The sequence below is a fragment of the Calonectris borealis genome, chromosome 8 (assembly GCF_964195595.1).
Source record: "Calonectris borealis chromosome 8, bCalBor7.hap1.2, whole genome shotgun sequence".
In the NCBI taxonomy this organism is placed as follows: domain Eukaryota; kingdom Metazoa; phylum Chordata; class Aves; order Procellariiformes; family Procellariidae; genus Calonectris; species Calonectris borealis.
Window position 1 is genome coordinate 7854515 of NC_134319.1, and position 21743 is coordinate 7876257.

General features: G+C 42.5%; 1 protein-coding gene across 1 annotated transcript in view; it reads right to left on the bottom strand.

The window, feature by feature from the left end:
* RNF11 (ring finger protein 11) overlaps positions 1–11358 on the bottom strand; it is a 32625-nt gene extending 21267 nt beyond the window's left edge. Inside the window, exon 1 of the mRNA XM_075155792.1 lies at positions 10886–11358. Coding sequence (XP_075011893.1) covers positions 10886–11008 — 123 coding nt within the window. The 5' untranslated portion in view covers positions 11009–11358. The remainder of the gene's footprint in view (positions 1–10885) is intronic.
* Positions 11359–21743: the final 10385 nt, after the last annotated feature.

Here is a 21743-nt window from a genome sequence, read left to right on the forward strand (position 1 = left end):
TCTCCCCAGGAAGCTCTAGATCTAGGTCATCTTGCTTCTTCTGGGAGGTAGGAAAAAACAGGTTACTCACGGAACAAGAATACAGTTTATAGAGGAAAACAAAGACTACTTAGAGCATGAAATTTTGTGCAGATAGTATTTTTTCTTTTCTAAAGGATTTTGGAAAGCAAAACTAATTCGTTAAAACTAAGACGCTAAACGTTGTGTCTCTGACTACCTGATTCCATCTACTGTAAATCAAGAAACCCACTATATTTACAAAAGGAACAGGCATTCTGTGGTAAACTTACTTTCAGTAGTTTAGCCACAGAGTAAAATAAACACAACTTAAATTCTTAAAAATTCCAGAGTGTTTGTCTAAATTCAGACATAATGTAAAACCCCTCCTTGCACCTCATTTTTGGTTCTTCTAGATGACTGGCTGGAAGGATTATATACAACTGACCTGGAGCTCTGCTGGCTTACCGTATGAATCCACTCCGACGGGTTAAGTGCCCCGCTACCATTTCCAATCGAGGGCAGGGTGGGAGAGCAACTGCGCATCCCACTCAGGCTTGGGCCAAAGGCCATCTCCTAACCCAAGCAGCTGCTGGAGGGTCCCTGGCCATCACTGCCACTGCAGCATCACGTGGATGCCATTAGCTAAAGAGGTGTGCCTCTATCAGGGCAGGCAGGGGAATCTTCTTGGCTCAGGACAGACCTGAGCCAGACCTGTTAGAGTAACACTACCTATCCAGTGCTTCTTACTAGTTTCCGATTTGCAGATCCCTAAAAATCGTCAAGTAGAGGTATGGACTTGTATTCTCCGTTTAGTCACTACAGATGGGATTTTATTAGCTCTTGTGAGCACTGTAAAAACAGCCTTCAGAGACCCAGGAACTAAGAAGTGAAAAAGCACTAACCTAGAAAAGAATTAACAGTTAATTTAAATTAAGTATTTTTGCTTGAATTTTAAAAGTGATAGTTTCCTTCCAAGAAGGGCAATATACTTTCAAGGATGCCACTTTCCACGGTACAACCCACAACTGCCTCAAGGTCTCAAAATATATAGATATAACACTACAGAACTCTGTGAAGCAGACACTAAAGCAATGACTTAGTCATATTTCATAAGCTAAATTGCATATATATGGATGCAACTGCAATACAAATCATAATACCTAAACAGAAAACAACCAAGAGAAATCCCAAAGCATCAGAAACTGGCAATGACAATTAAGCAAGCACTATTATAGAGCATAAAATAAAGTCTACAGGTGTTAAAATATTAATTTCAGTGTCTTAACTAAATCTGAATTTAGAGCATTAGTTTGCTGATCTGAGCCTTTTATATAGTTCCCACTGAATACAGCAGCTAACTGCTTTCTGTTAAGCAACAGTACAGACCAAACCAGTTTAGCAGTTTGGTACGTCTGTAGTCGAGCAATGCTTGCACCTGTTTGCTCAAAACCTGAGAGCAATCACTTCTCTTTCTGAACTTTAAATAAAATTAATTTATTCAGGCAAAATAAACACTGCTCTTAATCTATACTGCAAAATTATACTATGTCTGAATCACAGATTTCAACAACCATGTTAATAAAATGCTGTGATTAACATTCGGTGCACAGAACAAACTCTGTATCTGGGTTTAATTACAATAATGAATAAAAGTCAGACACAGGCATTGTCCCAGAGTAGTCATGCATTATACTGTCCCATAGATACTGAAATAATGGAATCTGATGCACTTTGATCTCTTAGATAAGTCTCTGAAACAGAAAGGGCAAGAGCACCCAGCCTCATCCAATTCTGCAACGTTCGCACACTGAGTCATAAGAGATTTGAATCCCTCACTACCAAAATGCATCTTATGGGAATAAATAAAGTCAGATAAATATTGCTCCATTTCCTTCTGGCTAGAGCTTGTATACAAATCATCAGGAGAGCCATACAGAGTGATAGTGGTGACGACTATAGAGAAACCTTACAGCCTCTACAGAACTACTGTCCAAGTATATATAGCTATGTTATATATTTCTGGGTTATACTCTAGTCTGACTTTTTTTTTTTTTTTAAATCAGTTATGCCATGACAAAGATTAGAAATTGGCAGTATCTGGTAAATTCAATGGTTTTAGTCGCGGCTGCAGGACAGCAGATTAATTGCTTTGGTCCCAACAAGCACCAAGTGATTTTTTGCTTACCACTGGATATTCACGCAGCTTCATTAGATTTTATTAGTCACAAACCAGGCGTTTCCTTGATGCTTCTAGGACCTCTCTTAACAGTCCAAACTCTAACGGCATGTGGGCTAGCTACAATCCCAAGCTCTAGAAAACTTGGCATTGTCAGCCAGCCGAGATTTGTCTTTGACTAAGGATGAGGTTGTCCCTGCATGGGCATTTGGCCTTGGAGTTCAGTGAAGTACATACAAGGACTGCTTCTGCATATGCCTCTAGAAATACAAATTGCTCTGAGTGGGGAAAAATCAGACGAGAGGACACAGAGGCCTCTCCAGTGTCCAAAAAATATGATCAAGGGAAACAGGTTTCAGTATTGCAGGGATAATAGTCTGCACATTCATCGCTGCATGCCGGGGCTAAGGGAGAAACTGAATTTCCTGAGTCACAGTTTCTCTTGTTCCTCCCACAGTTTCAGTCCTCCCCCAGGCACCTCAGGTCTGCATCATCCCTAAACTAAACCAGTGGCTAAAAACAGAGGCAGGATGAGAGCGCTCAAAAATCAGCCCAGCCTTTGATACGATGGTATGCGTGTGTGCACGTGTGCGAAGCAGAGAGCATGCGTAAGCGTTCTGGTGGATCAGCAGAAATGCCCGATGCAATAAACCAGCTGGTTGTGATTTGGCTGACGCAACTGCGGTTGAAAGGACGGTTCTTTTATCTCCTCCTCCAGTTGCTGCACGCATCTGCTGTTTGTCCGTGTCACGGCGCGTGTATCATGGCCCAGCAGCTTTTATGCCACCAGCATTCTGACTTTCTTCTTCACTGATGAGAAACAGAGCGGCTGACAGATTCCTGTGGACGACTGGTAAATAAAACAACCATTCTCTATAACTGTTTGGTCTCTTGGAAATTGTTTCATTAGTTCATAGGAAAGTCATGGTTGATTTGCGTTAGTCCATTCCACAGATCATTATCTCTTCAAAACATAAAACTAGTTTATTTTCCATGGTTCTGAAACCGAAGTCCAGATGTAGGCCAGCAACAGCTGCTGATCACAGAAATTAACTAGTGGTACATACGGGAAACATAAGGGCTTCCTAAAACACATGGTGGTCCTACGTTTTGGGGAGGGCGGTATTGCTTGTTTGGGTTGGCTTGCCTGAAAGAACGCGCAACCTCCCAGCATAATGAAGATTCATCATCCTGATTAGGCAAGATTTCTTATTACCATCTCCACTGCCTCTTCATTCCTACTGATTGAGCATCTGGGACGCGGGCTGCCAAGTAAACGCTGAACTATCAGATTCCAAAACAGATTTTAGGAAACTTATCTACTGCCTTAAACAGATCTTCTGATAAAGCTCCCTCTCTACAGCAGCAGGTTTGTCGTGAATTCCTGGAGAGGTTCATTTTGGAAGAATGGAGGAATATTATTTTATTAAAATCAAATTATCATGGAACACTTTACAAACAGGTAAGCATGTCTGCACTAAAGATAACCTTTATTACTCCTTTACTCCACATTTTACAGTGAGTAAACTAGAGCACAGATCAGTTAAGTGATTTGCTAAAAGTTACAAACTAAACAGAAGACTGAACTAATAATGATGAATGCTTATGCTAGGGCTGCTAGAGTGATTTTTTGGTAGATTTGGGGGGTTTTGTTCAGTTTTTTGGGTGGGGAGGTTTGTTGAAGTCCACAGTGCAGTTTTACCCAGCAAGAAGCTGCACATCGACTCTAGCTCTGCTGGGCCAGGTTGGTGCTGCAGCTGCCCCCCAAGAGGCTGGCAGACCGACAAGAAAGATAGCATCTTCTACAAAAACACATCCTACCTTCAGGAAGGAAGACACATCTTCACTTCTGAGACCTTCACAATGTGAGGGCAAATTTTTCTTGTGGTCTAAATCAAGACTTTGCCTTTTAGAGACAAAGAATGGTGACTCTCCAGCTTTTCCCCTGGAGAGGTTTTATTCTAACTCAGCCGTGACATCCCTAAAAACCTGCTCATTTTGTAATTCCTTGGTCTCTTAGGAACTGTTTCATTAGCTCATAGAAAAGTCATGGCTGATTTGCATTAGTCTATTCCACAGACCATTACCTCTTCAAAATATAAATACGTTTCTCTGTGTGTGTCTGCGGGGAGGCAATAACAAGGACAAGCACAAAGATTAGAAGACACCAGTCTGTCACAAGCAAGTGGAGTTATTTTTAGTTTCTTGACCTTACATTCTGCAACCAGTTTGACTACAACCATTACCAGGGTCTGCAGAAGTGGTCATTAAACCGAGCTTCTTTACTTTAAGTGATGAACAAGGACACGGGCAGACAGGGAGGGACCTTGTATGGCATCTTGATCCAACTTAAGACATTTCTTGTAGAAGTCCATGGAAAACAGCAAGCAATACTCCGTCAAATATGATTATAAACATACCTTATTCTTTTCAAAATTCCTCTTGGAAAACCTTTTGGCCAAAATGGCTAGGAACAGATCTTTACCGACTGCCAACTCAACAACACTTGAGTCTAGAAACTGGCTCTAATTTTCATAATAGAAAGATGATAACATAGAGAACTCGAACATCAGCACACACTTCTCATTTCCTCTAGCCATGTCTAACACATATTTATAATCAATTGGAGTTAAAAATCTATTTTAAGCAGGCAAATAATTACAATATTCAGCCAATATTCATTAAAACCAGTTTATGAATGGGTATTTTCAAGATTAAAGTTACCTAACTCTGCAATACCATCTGGTATCCTTTATTTTCAGATTTGCCTGCCTTCCTCTCTTCTCTCCCTGCCCTCCCAGCTTTTTTCACTGGCAAAATGGAAGACGGTACCAATCAGTCAGCCTGGCAGGCTACGCTGAAACCAGTATGCATTAAGGCAGGAAATACAGGTGCACCGTTTTTTCTAACCGTTATCTAGAAAGGAAGTTAGACTTAGCACCCTCAGGAAACTTTCCATCTAGCACTGATTACCTGCAACAAAATTCTCTAGACAGCTTGCTAAGTTCTTCAGATGCAGGAGGAGTAAGAGGTATCAAGGCATATTGTTCACTATCCAAATAACCTTGGATGCTATTACAATGAAGTTCATAATACATATAATTCATTACTACCTGGATAAATGAACTGTCTATCCCTAAACAGACATTAAAAAAAAAAAGTCTACTATTGCTTTGCACATACAAATAATTTAGCGGAGCTGCACCATAAGACATGGAGGGCTTACAGATTTTCTGAACACAGCCGTCTAAATTGAATCGCAACAATTTATCAGGACTGATGTTAGCACTTAGCGCTTGGTCTTTCACAGTTAGGAGATATTATTCCAGAATATTATTATATCACTTGTTCATTGCTGAGAACCAGTTATATAAGGTAGCTTAAGCAATCATACTCTTGAAAAGGAGTAAAGACAAAACTTCACTGCCTTGCTCTACTATTTCTCTACAACTACCTGAAAGGAGGTTGTAGCAAGGTGGGGGTCGGTCTCTTCTCCCAAGTAACCGGCGATAGGACAAGAGCAAATGGCCTCAAGTTGCGCCAAGGGAGGTTTAGATTGGACATTAGGAAAAATTTCTTTACTGAAAGAGTGGTCAGGCCTTGGAACAGGCTGCCCAGGGAAGTGGTTGAGTCACCATCCCTAGAAGTATTTAAAAGACGTGTAGATGAGGCACTTAGGGACATGGTTTAGTGGGCTGGTGGTGTTGGGTTGACGGTTGGACTCGATGATCTTAGAGGTCTTTTCCAACCTTAATGATTCTGTGATTCTCGTCCATGCAGCAAACTCTCAACTTCAGATCCTCCACCACTTTCTCTCCTCACTGAAGCTGATCTCCACCTAGGGCACTGCTGCCAGAGGGCACTGGCAACACACCAACAAAGAGACGCTCTTGTTCGAACCCCTTTGAAGTTTCCCCTAGACTGAGGAATCGTGGACTGGAGCGGTGTTTCAGTTCACATCCACAAATGCAACTGTAATTCATACACGTCATCGGTGAGATGTGGAGGACAAGCAGAGAAAAGGGCAAGACCTGCATATGCAGTTTGTAAATATATTCCTTTCTCTTACATGAAAGTAAACCTACTAGTTGGTTTGCTTTTTTTCATGGCTAGCTTTCCATATGTAATGTTTTCCCATCGCATCTTTCCTTCTCTTATGCTGTTCCAACCTATACCAACAGTTCTAGCTTTGCAGAACCACTCAATGTCCAATTATAACACGTTATACTACCATAGGCTTCCTTCTTGTACAATTCACGCAATCACAGATGATAAATCGTCTCATTTGCAGCCCAAGAGAATTTTGTATGGATGTTTCTATAAATGGGTGCAACTCCTGTATCAGAATTAATTTGGTTTACAACTTTTAATGATATTAATTACCATGCCTTTAAGAAGACAGCAACAGAACACCAATGTAATATATTACTTCAGTCACAAAATAAGTCACGATGAAAGTATAAAAGCTTTGTTACTCTGCTGAGCAGCATCCATCCAACACAGGCACCCACGGGGGCAAGTTTCACATAGAAATGCAGTAGAATATTTCAATAAAGTTTCCTGACTGTTCAAACTGGGGACTTCTTCAGCTTCTTGGATAAGCATCACTCCAGGGCTGCATCCACTGCCAGGCTAAGGGGATCCTGGAGGGTGTCTGTCTTACGACAGGACCTAGGGCACCATCATCACAGGCTGCTGTGCCACCTCCCTGAACTTGGGACAGCTGGAACGAAGCACGACAAAACAGGTAGATGGGGACGAGGGTACAGTGCGTGGTGATGCTCAGTTAACACAGCAGGCCCAAGGAGGCCACTGCAGCAACCTCAATTTAAGAGAGGCCATGAGACATCCTAAATTGCACTTTCAAAACCTGCTGTCCCCAACAGCTTTTGAAAGATTATGGGAGCACGACATTAGGTTAAGCTCATGTTTGTGATCTCTCACTTCTCATTTTGTGCCTACAGCCTAATCAAAGGAGTATCCAGGTCAAAAGGTTTTAAATTACTCCCTCCAAATTAAAGAAAAAAAAAAAACAAACACCCACTAGATCCACTGAAATATTTTATCTGGGCCTCCAAGACAACACAGAGTGGTACTGAGTACCAGAGCATGCTTTGGATCTCTTCAGATAAAGGGGTAAAATATTTTATTAGTCTATCTGCCACATCAACATTTCACATGTACTTATAAATGAGTTCGGTACCAATACCAAGAACCATGCTTTTAGCTTACTAATTTAGCAAATAGTATATGTCTTTTTTTAGAAGAGTGTAGCGTATTTTGTCCACAGCAGCACTTTTTAGAAACTTAGACAGAAAAGATGTAAACTGTTCTGTACTTTACTGCATAAAATTCCAAAGTTTAATAAACCGGCAAATTATTTCCTGCAACTATTAAGGACTATTGAAGAACAGAAATAGGAGACAAGGATTAAGAAAAGTGCCACATCTGTTCTGCAAAATAAAGTCTTTGAGAAGAACTACTAGAAGTAACAGAAACTGGAAAAAACAGTGAACTTGTATGGAAAAACAGCAGAAGGCATATTGCCAACAGATGGCGAAGAAGTCATACACAGAAAAGGAAAACAAACTTGAAAGCATACTCAATTTTGAGGACTTGAGAAAAAAACAAAACCAAAGCTAACTCCTTCCTAATCACAGATTCACTGGTTAAAAATGGAGTTGCATGTGCTTAGCACTTAGAAAAACAGTTGTAATTTCTGGGTTCTAAAATGGAGGCATCCAAAATTAGTGTCTGTCTATGAAAATGTTGGTCCACTCTTGAAATCACTTCCTTTCCCCCCCACGCACAAACACACTCTTTTTTTGGTGTGTTTTAATTATTTCCCATGTTAGCCGTTAAGCTTGATGCACTGGAAAATGGCTGATGTTTTAATAGACCACGTTCTCATTAACTCAGATACCTGTTTAAAAAGATGCTTCCTCTCTGAAGCCTTTCTGCTGTATCTTATAACATGCACTGCCACAGAAACTGAGAGCAGAGGCAGGTACGCGTAGAGCCTCTGAAGGGAAGTTACATTCCCCATTACTCTATGAGCCCATACTGCCAATTCAATTTTCAATCTCACTTTTGGAGGCAGCAAACACACCAGATTTTATTCTCTTCTAAAATATGTCCATTTTACGGCTGTAATTTCAGTAGTTAGATTTTAAATTGTTCATCTCCTTGTTTCTTGCACACACTGCTGGTTGCCACAAGCTAGTTTTCCAACTCATTTTATCCTCTTCCTTGCTTTCCTTCCTCAGGTCTAGGTATTCTCATATACAGTCTAATTCTGGTTAAGTTACTGTGAAAGAAATAATTATCACACACAAGGACAAAACTCCTAAATTCCCATTTGTAACACTGAATCCAAGCTGCCACCTGGAAGTTAAAATGAGAGAGTGACCTATCACTAGCACAACAGCAATAACGGAGCATAAAGAATTCTTCATCTTTAGAGTCTGTCTTGCGCATCTTCTAAACTCAAAACAATTCAAAGTTATAAATCCCTTCGACCTCCAAGTGCATGAAATGCTGCACAATATTGTAGGTAAGGCCTTTTTTTTTTTTTAATCACAAACCATTGTGGTTCAAAACCTGTTGAAAGAGTAGCTTTGAATTTTGACTACACGAGAGACAAAATGCTACCTTAAGGTGAAGCTTTAGGAATTGCTAGGATCAGTGGAGGGGCTTTCAGGACAGCCAGCGATGTTCGAGACAGCCAAGTGCCTACGGGCACATCACCTGATGCTGCACAGCCCTATTCAAGCAAGGGAAGTTTTGCTATGAATACACTTACTCAATAATAGACACCTGTAGGTACATTTATTTTACTGTCTACTGTGTTCTCAGTCAACCATCCACACTTACGAGCAAGAAGTTCTTAATCAAGAAAAAAAAAAAAAATCTCAAAAAAAAAAAAAAAGAGCGCGACAGAGGAAGAGTACTTATCTACCACTGAAGTCCACACGAGAAGGCCTGCATAAGGCGCACACTCCATTTGTGACTCTTGCAAGAGCTAACAGGTTGTTTTCAAAGGGAAAGAAAAACCTCCACAAGTCTTCCTAGGATCACAGATGTAAATGCAACAAATAGGACAAACAGTCAAACTTTGTATGTTGATTTGACAAAAAGACGACGCATTCCTAAACCACATGGACAATTCAGGCTTAATGTAGAACAACACGACCTTTAAAAAAAACTTAATCTGCCACCAAGCACTTTCTATTTATTGGACTTCAGCAGACGCAGTTTAGAAGTCAGAAAAAAAATTCCCCACATCAGGAAATTTATTCTAATATTAAGCTTTTGCACCCAAACAAAACAAACAAGCGCAGACTGCCACGCAACACCAGTGCTGCTTCACTGCACCAGCAAGGGCTGCTACGCATGGGGCTTCTCTTCCACACTTACGGGGCTTCCTATGAGGGCTGTAATTCTTGAACTTGTAACGCGTTTGTAGATTACACGTCTGCCCAGCTAAATACTTCCTGCAATTTTGTTAATTATACGTCAAGGTCTGCAACTACTGAATGACTCCCATCCTAGAAAACAGAGAGCTCTCAAGTCACCCTCCAGAATTTGCGTCTCAACTGTCATTTCTATAGATTTCTCTGGAACATATCCAATTATCTCAGATAGGAAAATACTTTTAAAACTTGAATAAAATGTGCAGTTATACCACTGAAAAAAATATTTTTTTTCCATTTTTTAGTGCTGTACAACCGTTTACTGCAGATGGCTTGTTTAGGGCAATATACATTTCTATATATGGGGACAGAGACCACAAGGAGCAGACAAGTGCAACCCCAAGTTCAGCTTCCCCTTTCCACGGCCACCCCTCCGAGAAGCGGCCAAGAGCAGGGCTTTCGTATTCACGCCATCACCACTCCACACCAGCGTTATCTTCCGCTGTGAGGAAAGCGATAAATACCCGGCCTTCCCCCCCACCCCGATTCGTCATCAAGATGTGAATTAACAGATTCTCTCAGAGACAGAAAAAAAAGAAAAACCGAACAATGGGAAACACTTCCCTGCTGGTGCCCCCCGCGACGGAGGGAAAGAGGATCCACTGCGCCGGGAGTTGCTTACAGGGGATCAGACGCTGCTAAAAATACGGGAGTGAAGCCCGGGCGACGGCGAATGCGCTCGGACAAAGCCCGGGCAGTGCACGCGCCCGCGGTCCCCGTCCCGGAGCGTCACCCGCGCAGCGCAACGCCAGACGGTGATGTCACCGCAGGCAGGCAACAAAGGACGCGGCACCGGCCGGACGGCCAGCGCCTGCCCTGCTCCTCCTCCGGGACCCCGCGGCCGCCCCCCGCCCGGCAGCGGGACCGACACCCACCCGCCCCCCAGCCGGGCCCGGCCCGCCCGACGCTCCCCGCCGGCGGCCGCCGCCGGATCCTCGCCTCCCGTCTGCCGAGAGGCCCGAGCTGCGAGACTGAAGAGACAAAGCGGCTTCCCCCCCGGTACGCGTGAGCGGAAAGGGAGAGGTTCGGGCAGCCGCCCAGCGCAGGAGCGGCGGCGAGGGGGAGTGAGCGGCGGCCCCCGGTCGGGCCCTCAGGGCGAGGGGCCTAGCGGCTGCCCCGCGTCCCAATCCTCACCGCCTCCCCCAGGGCCCCGCCGCCTCCCGCTGCCCGCCCCGCTCCCTCCCGTCCCCCTCCAGCCTCCGCTCTCCGCCGCGGCGCTCCCCGCCCCCTCCCCTACCTGATATGGCGGCGGCGGCTCCTGATCCGGCTCAGCCCCGTCCCCGTAGCTGGCTCTGTCCGACTGGGACTCGTGGAGCAGCGAGATGTCATCCGAGGTGGGGGACTTGAGGCAGTTCCCCATCTTCCCCCCGGAGAGCGGGGCTCCCCCTCCGCCGCCTCCTCCTCCTCAGGGACGGACCGCCAGCCCCCGCCGGCGGCGGCTCCGCGCCCTCAGCCTCCCCGCCGCAGCGCGCAGCCCGCAGCCGCCCCGCCGGGGAGGCTCATGCCAGCCCCGGCCCTAAGCGGCTTAGCAGCAGCCCGGCCGCCTCCCGCTTCGCTCCGCAGCCGCCCCGACCCCCGAGCCGGGGGGGCGGCAGGACTGGCCTCCCACCCCCCGGGGGGCGGCGTGGGGCAGCGGGCTCCGGTGGGGTCCGCCCGCCCCGCGGCAGCCCGGCGCTGTTCTGCTTCCTGGTCACCAGCTCCCTGCGCACTGGGCTTTGTCGCACAGGCCGCCCTGGCTCCTCCTCTCACTCCTCCCCGCCGGGCCAGGTTAGCAGCCGCAAGGCCCCGCTCCGCCGCGCCCGGCCACGGCCCAGCGGCGGGGGGAGCCCTGCCTGCCCCCGGCGGGACGAGGCGAAGCGGGGCGGGGGGAGGGCCCGTCCGGCGGCTGCCGCCTGCGGGCCGGTGGGCTCCCCCCGGCCCCAAAATGGTGGGTGCCGGTTTGCTCCACCCCCGGGAGCGCTTTGTTGTTGTTTGTTTTCCGGGCATGGCGGCGCGGCTGGGGCGGAAAGGCCGCCCCGGGCCGGCGGGGGGCGGCCGGCGGAGCCCGGCCGGCGGCACCGGGGCTCCGGCCCCTCCGCCGCGGCTGCAGGGAGCCCCCGCGCTCCCCCACCCTGGCTAGTGGTGGTTTGTGTGGGGCCAAGGGTCCTTCCCCGGCGTGTGGTTCACTGCCGGGTTGTTTCTCAGGAGGGAAGGGGATTCCTCTGGTGCTCATCGCTGGCGTTACTGGAGCGGGCACGGTTTATCGCTGTGGGGCAGGGCAGCGAACCCCGAATGTGGAGCAAAAAAAGCAACAGGCACTTCTTGTATCGTTTCTATGTTTCTGAAGGTAGCCGCTCAGGCTTTTTATATGATAAGCAGACACTAAGATATACCATGTATGTAGCTCCATTTTTTTCTTTGTTAAAAACTTAATTCACGCTTGGACATAAGTATAGATAAGTATAGATCAATGCAAGTTTCAGGAGAGTGAATGCCCCTCTTTCACTGCGTTGGCATGCTAGCACGGACCCACACAGAGGGGAACGACACTCACTTTTTTTCCTTTACAGGATGATCCTCAAGTGTTCTTTCCAGCTTTGTCAGCTGGGACAGTTCCTCGAAATCCCTCCCTGACTTTCAGATTCAGACCATGGACTATACTTTAAAGTCTGGTTTTGTTACAGTATTTTTTAAAGTGAGCCAAATTTGGTGCAGATGGAACGGCTAGAAAGTACAGTTTGTAATGGCAGCGTTTATCACAGGCTTCTCTGCTGATCCGTGTCAGTTTTGGTTTGCACTAGAGCTTCCATCTTGGGTCAAAGTACCTACAAACCAGTTGTCCATAGTGACATATTTGGCTCTACAACCTTTACTTAAGCATTTGAGAGGTCCTGTGGTGGACCTCTGGGTCTGGGAACAGACTCTTTGCTGATTATCCATGCGAGTTCTTTCTTGAAGACTTCATTTGGTTGCTGTTTAGGAATTTTGTTTCGCTCCTTATTAATGGATAACCTAAACAGCCCCAACGTAAAATCTGTAGTGATAGAAAAGTTCTTACTGGCATTTATGGGGTTCAAACACAGTTGTAGGCGTTTCTAAGAAACTAAGAATAAAAATGGTTCACGAATTGTGAATGTTGATTGTGATGGAGAGGCTGTAAATAATCATGACTGTTGTACATGACTTGGTCATTTGGGTGTTTATCTTATGAGTATGTTGACTTGGTTTAATAGGAGAATTAGGCAAGCAATCGTTGGAGAGGATCCAGCGAACCACTGCCTCACCCAGTCATGATTTCAAGGTGAAGGCAATGTCAGCGCTGTCTGCTGTGACAACCTAGTGGTGAGACTCCAGCTCTGTTACTGGTATTTTCAGTTGTGCAGTGGCAACATCGGGGAACAAGATTACTGGCAACTAGAAAGATTTCTTTATTCAGGCGTCATTTCATAGTTTATTCTCTCTGTGGAGCTTCAGCCTGTGTCGTTGGTGTAGCTCAGTGTAGACCACAGGCATGTGCCACAAGTGTACCTTGTAGTCCTGATCCTGTGCAGCGTGGAGGTCCTGTGGGAGCATGTGGTGCCTCCCCCCTGGCTGGCATGCCAAGATTTCCTTTCTTTGGAAACCAGCGTGCAAACGTGGGTCTCTGGTCTCATCCTGATATGCAGTCAGGACACAGCTGGGTCATATTAAGGGGTCCCACAGTATAGGTGTTGCCTTTATTTACCTTGAGTCAGATCTCCAAAAGCAAGTTTTAACTGCTAAGCGCAGTTAAAACTTTCCCATTAGTAGGTACAGGATGCTCCAAATCTGGGCTACGTTTAAAAAATGGAGACTTGTAAAATGCCGGAAGGGATCTACTTTTCATGGTGGACTCATAGAGACCAAAGAGGAAGCAGCAGTTCACATCTGGCTTTGCAGCATGACAGACTTTGCACCTGTGAGAGCTCTGAATGAGGAAGAGCTATTACCAGTCATTACTGGGTTCTTCAAAGTAGGGATGGTTTAAGCCACTTGTTTCTAGGCTCTTCACTCCTGTTACGTCAGGTAGGTCGTTAATAATGGCTTTGCACCACCAGCTCAAAAGTTGTACAACGGTCCAGGAGATGGAGAATGGAAAAATTCTTGTGTTCACAAATGCACAAATGTTGTCTTTTAATATCCCTGCATATGCTGTGGTGTGACTGTGAGCCTATTCCTTTTGCTACCACATTTCTTGGGGACAAGAAAGCAGTCGAAGAGCTTTTCAAGTTGAAGTTGGTTGTCCTTATTGCTCAGTAACTATTTGATGGAAGTCTTTTTTCTAGAGAACACATGAACTGTTTTCACTGTTTCTCAGTATTAAGTTACAGAAAATGAAACAGACCTGGGAGGCTTCACTGTACCTACTTTCTGTAGATAATATTTTTAAGTACAGATCCGCTTCTGTGGAAACAGACACAGAGGTGATCCTTGCACGTGCAGAATGGTAGAGGTGACTATGGACAAAATAGACTATAGACTTAAACAAAACAGGCCTCTGTTTGTGAGCTGTTCATGCTGTAGGAGATCTTTGTTCCATATAGACTTGGAGGCTCACAAATAGGTTTTATATGATCCTTTTTTCTGAGAGGATGTGATTTACAAGTACAGTTTCCCTCTTCCAGCAGAACCATAGGACAATTTAACCGATGGCTTTCGTTATCTCTGTTTTTTACTTCCCCCGCTTCATTTGGGGAACTAATAATTATCAGACTGGATTTTCTAGAGCCTTAAAATAATCCTACAGATGGAAGAAGGAGCCATGTAGGGGTTTAGGGCTGCATAGATACTACTGGTAGAAAAGATGAATGCAAATACAAAAATTTGTATCAGACTAGTATCAGTACAGAACTGGCAACCTAGGTTCATGAAACTTTTTCTTACCTGTAAACATTTAAAAAATTGGCTATAATCTGTTGTCAGAATGGAAATGGGGTAGTCTGAAATTTTCCAGTGTACAGGATTAATGTTCTGGTAAGTCTGCCCAGGGAAAAGGTTGAGTCACCATCCCTGGAGGTATTTAAAAGACGTGTTGATGAGGCGCTTAGGGACATGGTTTAGTGGGCATGGTGGTGTTGGGTTGACGGTTGGACTCGATGATCTTAGAGGTCTTTTCCAACCTTAATGATTCTATGATAAGTCTCAATATGACAATGTCATATTCAGGTCTGTTCTGACCATATTTTGGCAGCTAGCGTCTTCCAAGCGAAAGGTATTTTTAAAAACAAAATGGAAATTCATGAAAAATGTTTTTAAGGGATGCAAACAATTGAATGTTTATGTTTTATTTTGGAGGTTTTTGATATGAGGGGAGTCAAGTTACATAATGCTATATTCTTAAGGCTCAGAGATGATGAGCTGTCTTATTGAAAAATCCCTTTCTTTTTGAGTTAAAAATCTAAAAACCACGGAGGACATGAAAAGTCTTTCTTGTTAATAGTTTCTCTGCAAAATTGACATCATAAATTGCCTAATTTATAGATAAAAGACCCTTTGGTGACTTCATTTTACATGATCCATGGTCATGTTATCGTTGCACAACATTTTGTGTATGTTTAATGTGTCATGCTCAACAAAAGTTTTTGAAAGACCTTTTCTGTCCTCAGCATGGAAAAGTTTTTTCGCTTGCTTTTCTTCCATCAGGCTTATTTTCCCAGCATTTATCATCTCTTATTATGTCTTATCTTTCTTCTGGATAAGATTGTTTTCTCAATTCATATACAGAAGCCCAGTTAACTTCTGAGTGCAATCTTTCCATGCCATGGTACCCATAGGTTCAGAGATAGCCCTGTTTGCTCAGGTAATGTTGGTGAATAAGACACGTTACAATTTTAAAACCTTTTTCTGGAAAAAAACGCCTTGTATACCTCTGGAGAACGGAAGTAAATGACGTTCTTATATATGTGAATCTGATTATGGGAATGACTGAGTTAATTTATCTGGTTTTAAAGAATCTAGCATCTTCTAAAATGCATGTGATTATTTTTAGTTTTGTTGATATTAGCTGAACCGTAGGCATTTCTCAGTATATATTACAACTGTATATTGTTTTCCGAGAGAAAGTGAATGCAGCACTAGAAAGCAATTATGGAACTTACATATTTCCCTGAAACGCACTTTGTGATGCAACATTTTGCTCATGTTTCTAAAAATTACTTAAACTTCTGCTTAAATTGTCCTGGTATCACAAATACCACTTATATCAACTTATCCTGAGGATACCATCTTGGTAAGGATATGTTTTCTGTTATTGGCATAAATAAGTTGCCTTCCATAACAACTGTTTTCCCCAGGTCCAAAATGTTTAATCACCAAGGAGTGTAATGCTACCTACTCCATGCACTGGGGCACCTACACTGTATGTCACAAAGAAGAAAAAGGACATGTATTTTGGCATTAAAAAAACACAAACAACAAAGCAGGTAGTCATCATACAAAAGTAACCTCTTCAAACAAACCCTCTGTCACCCAGCTTCATGGTGAATTTTGTGTAGGAGTCAATTTTCCTTTTTCTCAGTGTACTACATATTACCACAGTCTCAACTTCAGGAATGATCAGAGACCTAGAAAACATGATCTAAGAGGAAAGACTGAAAGAATTGGGGTAGTTTAGTCTAAAGAAAAGGGAAGTGTTGGGAAAAGTGGTAATGATCTTCAAAAATGTAAAAAGTTTTTCTGCAGAGAGGAGGAATACATTTTTCTTCATGTTCCGTGGGTCTAGGACAAGAGGTAATGGAATTGGAGTAGAAGATTTAAGGTAGACATTAGGAAATTATTTCAAACTGCAAAAGTAGTTTAGCACTGGAAATGATTACCTGGGAACCTCGCTTACTGAAGGCTTTGAAAGGCGGATTAGGTCAAATGTCTCAGGAATGGTTTTAGTTGCAGTAGATTATATACAGATAACCCCAAAAGGTTCCAGACTGGTTTATATTGTTTCGTTTCTCTCGGGTGATTTACAACAGATGCATTACTGCTGTGTTATTTTAATTCTCACTCTTCCTTATATCCCTAGAAAATGCCAGTAAGAAAACATGGCAGTAGGTAAAAAATTGGGTAACTGGAATGGGTGGTGACGTTTCCAATAGCAGAGTATTAAGGAATCACAGTTACTGCAGGGTAACACTTGTGTTTGAGCGGGAGTGAGACTTGCTGACACGTCCCCCTGACAGGCTTTGGGACACGAGTACTGGGCTGGTGTTCAATAAGTAGTGGATATTCAATACACAGAAATCTATGTTTTAACTAATCTTTTAAATTTTAATTTAATTTTAATAAATTTGAATTTTATTTTAAATTTTAATTGAAGTGTTGGTCTTTCTTCACTTTTTGCTTGTGTGTAAATACTTCCTGAATTTGCGAGCTCTATCTAGAGTTCATCAGTGGCCAGTTTGTTAATCATCAGGTACCGTCACTGCGGGTTCAGGGATATTCCACCCAAGATGTGGGGAAAAGATAGATATTCGGAGTAGCAGGTCCAGAAGCCAGAATTACCTCAACTGATGAGGGGTATGAAGTTGAACATGATATTGTTGCATCTGAATTTGACTTTTATCTTGGAGACTTTTTGTTCCTCACAAAGCCTTCAGGTCACTGAAACAGTAAGGTAATATCCAGAATGCTTGTTCCTCTTTGAAACAGAACTGGGGCATTTATCATTTGTCCAAGTTGAATATGCTTTCTGCTCCATAACTTAAAACACCTCTTGTTCATCTTCTCCTAAGTCTTCCTGTTTTTCTGATTTTCACCATTTTTCCTGTAGCCTAAAATCTCTTTTTTCTTCCTATAGGTAGCTATACGTCTTCTGCAATAGCAGAGTGATAAAGTGACGCATGGAAAGATTCATGAGAACCTAGGGAGTGTGACCCTCTGATATACAAATCTGTCCCAGTCCAAGATCACCTATGTCTTTGTCATTCCTTGGTAGAAAACTGTTGAAACTGTTTCTGGATACTAAATAGCATCTGTAGGTACGGTGTTCTAATCTCTTGCAATTTCAAAATTTTTCCTACTATCTAAGATTGCTACGAGACAAACTCTTTATTATGTGTCCTGTCTGCATTGTTGCAGTGATTTTAGATATCTGAAGACTGTTATGCTGCTTTGTTTCACTGTCCTGCAGACTCTTTCTTTGGTCCACTTTTCAGTAAGTGTGGCATCCAACGCTGGACAGAGTACTCAGCGTTGAGTAAAGAGAATATTATTTAGTACGTGCAAAAATGCCATTTCTCAAACTTGGTGTGCTTCCTTTTTCATAATACAACATCATTGACTTCAGTTTGTAGCGCGCTGTCAGTCCCTATCCTTCTCCATGTAATTCCTGCCTACTCAGATTTTCTTATTTCATGCTTCTCCAGATGATTATTCTGAAGGGTTCTGTTTTGCACTTCCTGTTGAAACTCTGGTCTGTGACGGCTTAGCTAGCTGAATTGCAGAAGGCAAGTTACTGGAGACTGAACAGAAGGAATGTGAGGAGGAACCACTGAAGACTTTGTACATAAAGTATTAGGTGATTGTGAATGACTGCCTCTGGCACTGGGGAAGAGTTAGTCTTTGGGAAGTTAACTTTACCACCTGGCCAGGAGTGTTTCCTCTTCTTAAGATTCAGTTTTACTTTTTGAATAGTCCATGTGTGTGCACCCTCCTCTTGGAGGGAGAGCAGGCTGGAAGTTTGTACCAGTATTTGCTTTTGCATGCTCGAACACTTCTGTTGTCTGACGGAATACTCTGCTTCCTGCAAAAAATTCTAGAAAACAACTACATCATGCAGAAAACAGGAATGATCATAAATTAAGTCTTCCTGATTTCTCTAGTGCTATGAGAAAGGATACAAGAAGGTAGTTGTACAATACCAGTTAGTCTGTCCTGGTTTTGGTTGTGGAGATTGCTATATGACCTGAAAATCTTGATTGTTTAAGCTTACTTATATGACAAAAGAGGAGGGAGGCCTTTTTTTTTAGCAGAATAAATCACATACTGTTTAAACAAACACTTCCCACACACTGAAACAAGACAGCTAAAGGTACTGTAAGTCTATTCCTATTTTTTGAAAAAAGTTTCAGAATTTTTGTATCTAAGAATAAATTATTTTTCTTTTCATTTATTTTGAAGTGCATGTCTACAGTTAGTTTTTGTAACAGCAAACATTTCCCTCTTTCATTTAAGTTTATAGAAATTACAGACTCCATGGAGCTACTTTCTCTAACTTTTTTTTGGAAGTGTTACCATCTTAACAGGAACATCCTAACAGTGGATTTGCAGACTGCTTTAGAAATTCATATATTAGGCTACATATTGACTTAGGAGATGTCTCAAAACAACATACACTTCATTTGGTGTTTTGGACTGCATACTTTTCCACAAAAGCTCGTGTAGAAGTAGATAACCTTACAGAAACTCTGGAAGACACAGGATGATTATAATGGTGCGTATTGTCTCTGACTCACAAGCAGAGTGCAAGGGTTAAGGACAAGGTAAAATCTCTTGCTGCTGTTTTGATTTCCTGAGGGATTATTGTTTTTATGCAAGAAATGGGGAGTGGGATTCCTTTTGTGAGGACTGTTCCTGTGCCAGAATTTGAAAGTATGGGCTAAAAGTGTTCCTGTCAACTGTGATGCCATTCCTAGCTTTTGCATCAGAATCTTAAATTTGGATAGAAAGACCTCCGTTGTAGAAGCCCCATCTTGTGGACAACCAATCAATGACTACTTCAGCTCAACTGAGATTTGAAATCTGAAGGTATTTTGGTAGTCTTTGCAACAAACTGGAGAATATTGCTGGACAATATGGAAACTTCATTCATGTGTAGAAATCGACAGGCTTTTTGAAGACTATTTCCACACGTAAGAAGTAGTGAACTACAGAGAGGTGATAAACAGGGATGGAAACAAGGATGTTGACCCCAGAACTCTGTTTTAAGTCTGAATCAGCTAAAACACTAACAAGCCTGAATCCTGTCTTGAATTCCCAGAATAGTCTCCTGTAGCATTTATATAGTATAAATGAGTCTTTGGGTGGCAAAACCATTTAAGGGTAGAAGGACATTCTTTGAAAAAATTGTTAAGACAGAAAGAATAGCAAAGTATGCATGAAAACTGAGTCTGGAAACTTTGGGAATATCCTTAAGAAGATACTTGGTTTCAGCACAAAGTGATGGAAGAGGGCACGCAACTCCAGACTCAATGAGCCAACGTACTTGGTAGGAAGAGTGTTAGGAAGGTAAAATCAGCATGAAAACAAGCCTGTGATAAAAGCTATTTTCATATTTCAGTATGACATTAGTAGAATATATTATATATATTCTATTACATAGAATAATATACACATATAATTAGAATTGTCACTCTGAAGAAATTGGATTACTGTATGATAGTTTTCTATTTCTTCTATATGAAGAAATTAGGAAACTATATGAGAGTTTTCCATATAATAATAAAGGCTATAGTAAAGTAGCCAGAAAGTGTAGCGACATCTAGGGAAAGTTTGGCAGAAGTGCCTCCATGCTAAAACATCTGTAGCTCCATTTTTTACTTCTTAGGTTGGCATTTGACAGTTATACTCCGTGCAAAAAGAATAATGTCTTGAGTGACATAACTTCTTGAGAAACAAACATAATGAACATGAGACTATGATCTTTATTTTAAGGTTTTAGAATTATTCCAGTAGGAGTTTTGAGTGGCAATAGTAGAAAAGAGCTGCTCCTCACTGAATTTGCAAGTTAGATCTGTGTGAATTTTAAGCAGGAGACAGGTATGTGCTTAAATCCAATCTACTCTTCAAAAGACACCTACATCTCTAACTGAAAATGTAACCACTTTTTCTGCTGCGAAGGTAGTGTACCCAGGGAAAGTTTGGTCAGAGTGGCTTGCTTGGAAGGGATGAGAAGGGTAGAGAGGAATATGGCATGTGAATCGGGTGCCATACCAGCCCCTTTGTTGGGAGGAGAAGAGAGGTTGCTATTCCTACAGGTGGGTGTCTGACTAAGCATGGTGATTAAAAAAGAGATAGAAGTTTATGATCTGGACATCACAAAGCAAGGAGAGAATTTCCTAGTTCTTATCGAGAGGAGTCTGGATGAAGTCTTCACATATCAGGTACAATGTATTTTAATACTTAAAATTACCTGTAAAACTGAGTGTACATCTGCCACTTTACAGTTTAGTTTAAAATAACTGGTTACTTCATATTGAATCCGAACTAAAGACTTAGATTTTCATCCTTCAGTAGTCTGAGAATTTCATAAACACAACTCGTTCATAACATAAATAGATCTAAGCTAAGTCATGATTCTTAATAAATTAACAGAGAAAACTATAAATCCGCATTACCAGCATATTATTAAAAACTCCATAGAAATGCCTATGATTTAAAAATACATTTGTGGATGTTTAGGAGTTCCTGACAGACTCCTTTTGTTTCTTGTAGCAATCCAAAGCCTCTTTTGAAATAGAATTCTACGTTTTTGGTGGAGGGCATCTTTAAGGAATTGTCTGAGCCAGGGCAAAACCTTTGAGAAAAATGCATATTCTCAATTTTGACCTTAGTCTGTTCCTTAAGGAAGGGAATATTAAGACTTTAGCAATATACAGGACTAAAATTTTTACCTGAGAGCAAATTCTGCTGGAACCAGCATGTGAAATAAAAATAAAAATCTTTCTTAGTGTGAAATGAAGCCATGAAAGGAGCTTTGTGGCTCCTTTTTTTTCTGTGGAAGGTGTTTCTTCCTCAAGAGACAAGGAACAGCAGATGCTAGTTCATCCCTCAAGGGAAGAGCATATGAAGTGGGAACAGCTACTTATAATTCCCTGCACTTAAATAATGAAGCACGAACAATTCCACAAGAGGAGTACAGGCAGATATTAGTATGGTGTGAAATCTAGAGAAGAAGCTGTAGCCTAGGAAAAGGAAATTAATATGTAAAGCTTGTAATAAAAGGGTTTTGGAAAGCAAGAATTTATTCCGGAGGTGTCCAAGAGGGAATAATGATTGCTCAGAATCCCTGCTTTACCAAGCAAATTAATTGTAGTACAGAGAAAGGATAACCCCCGGTATAAAGGACAGACTATTTCCTTATTCTGGGAAGAAGGCTCTAGAAGAAG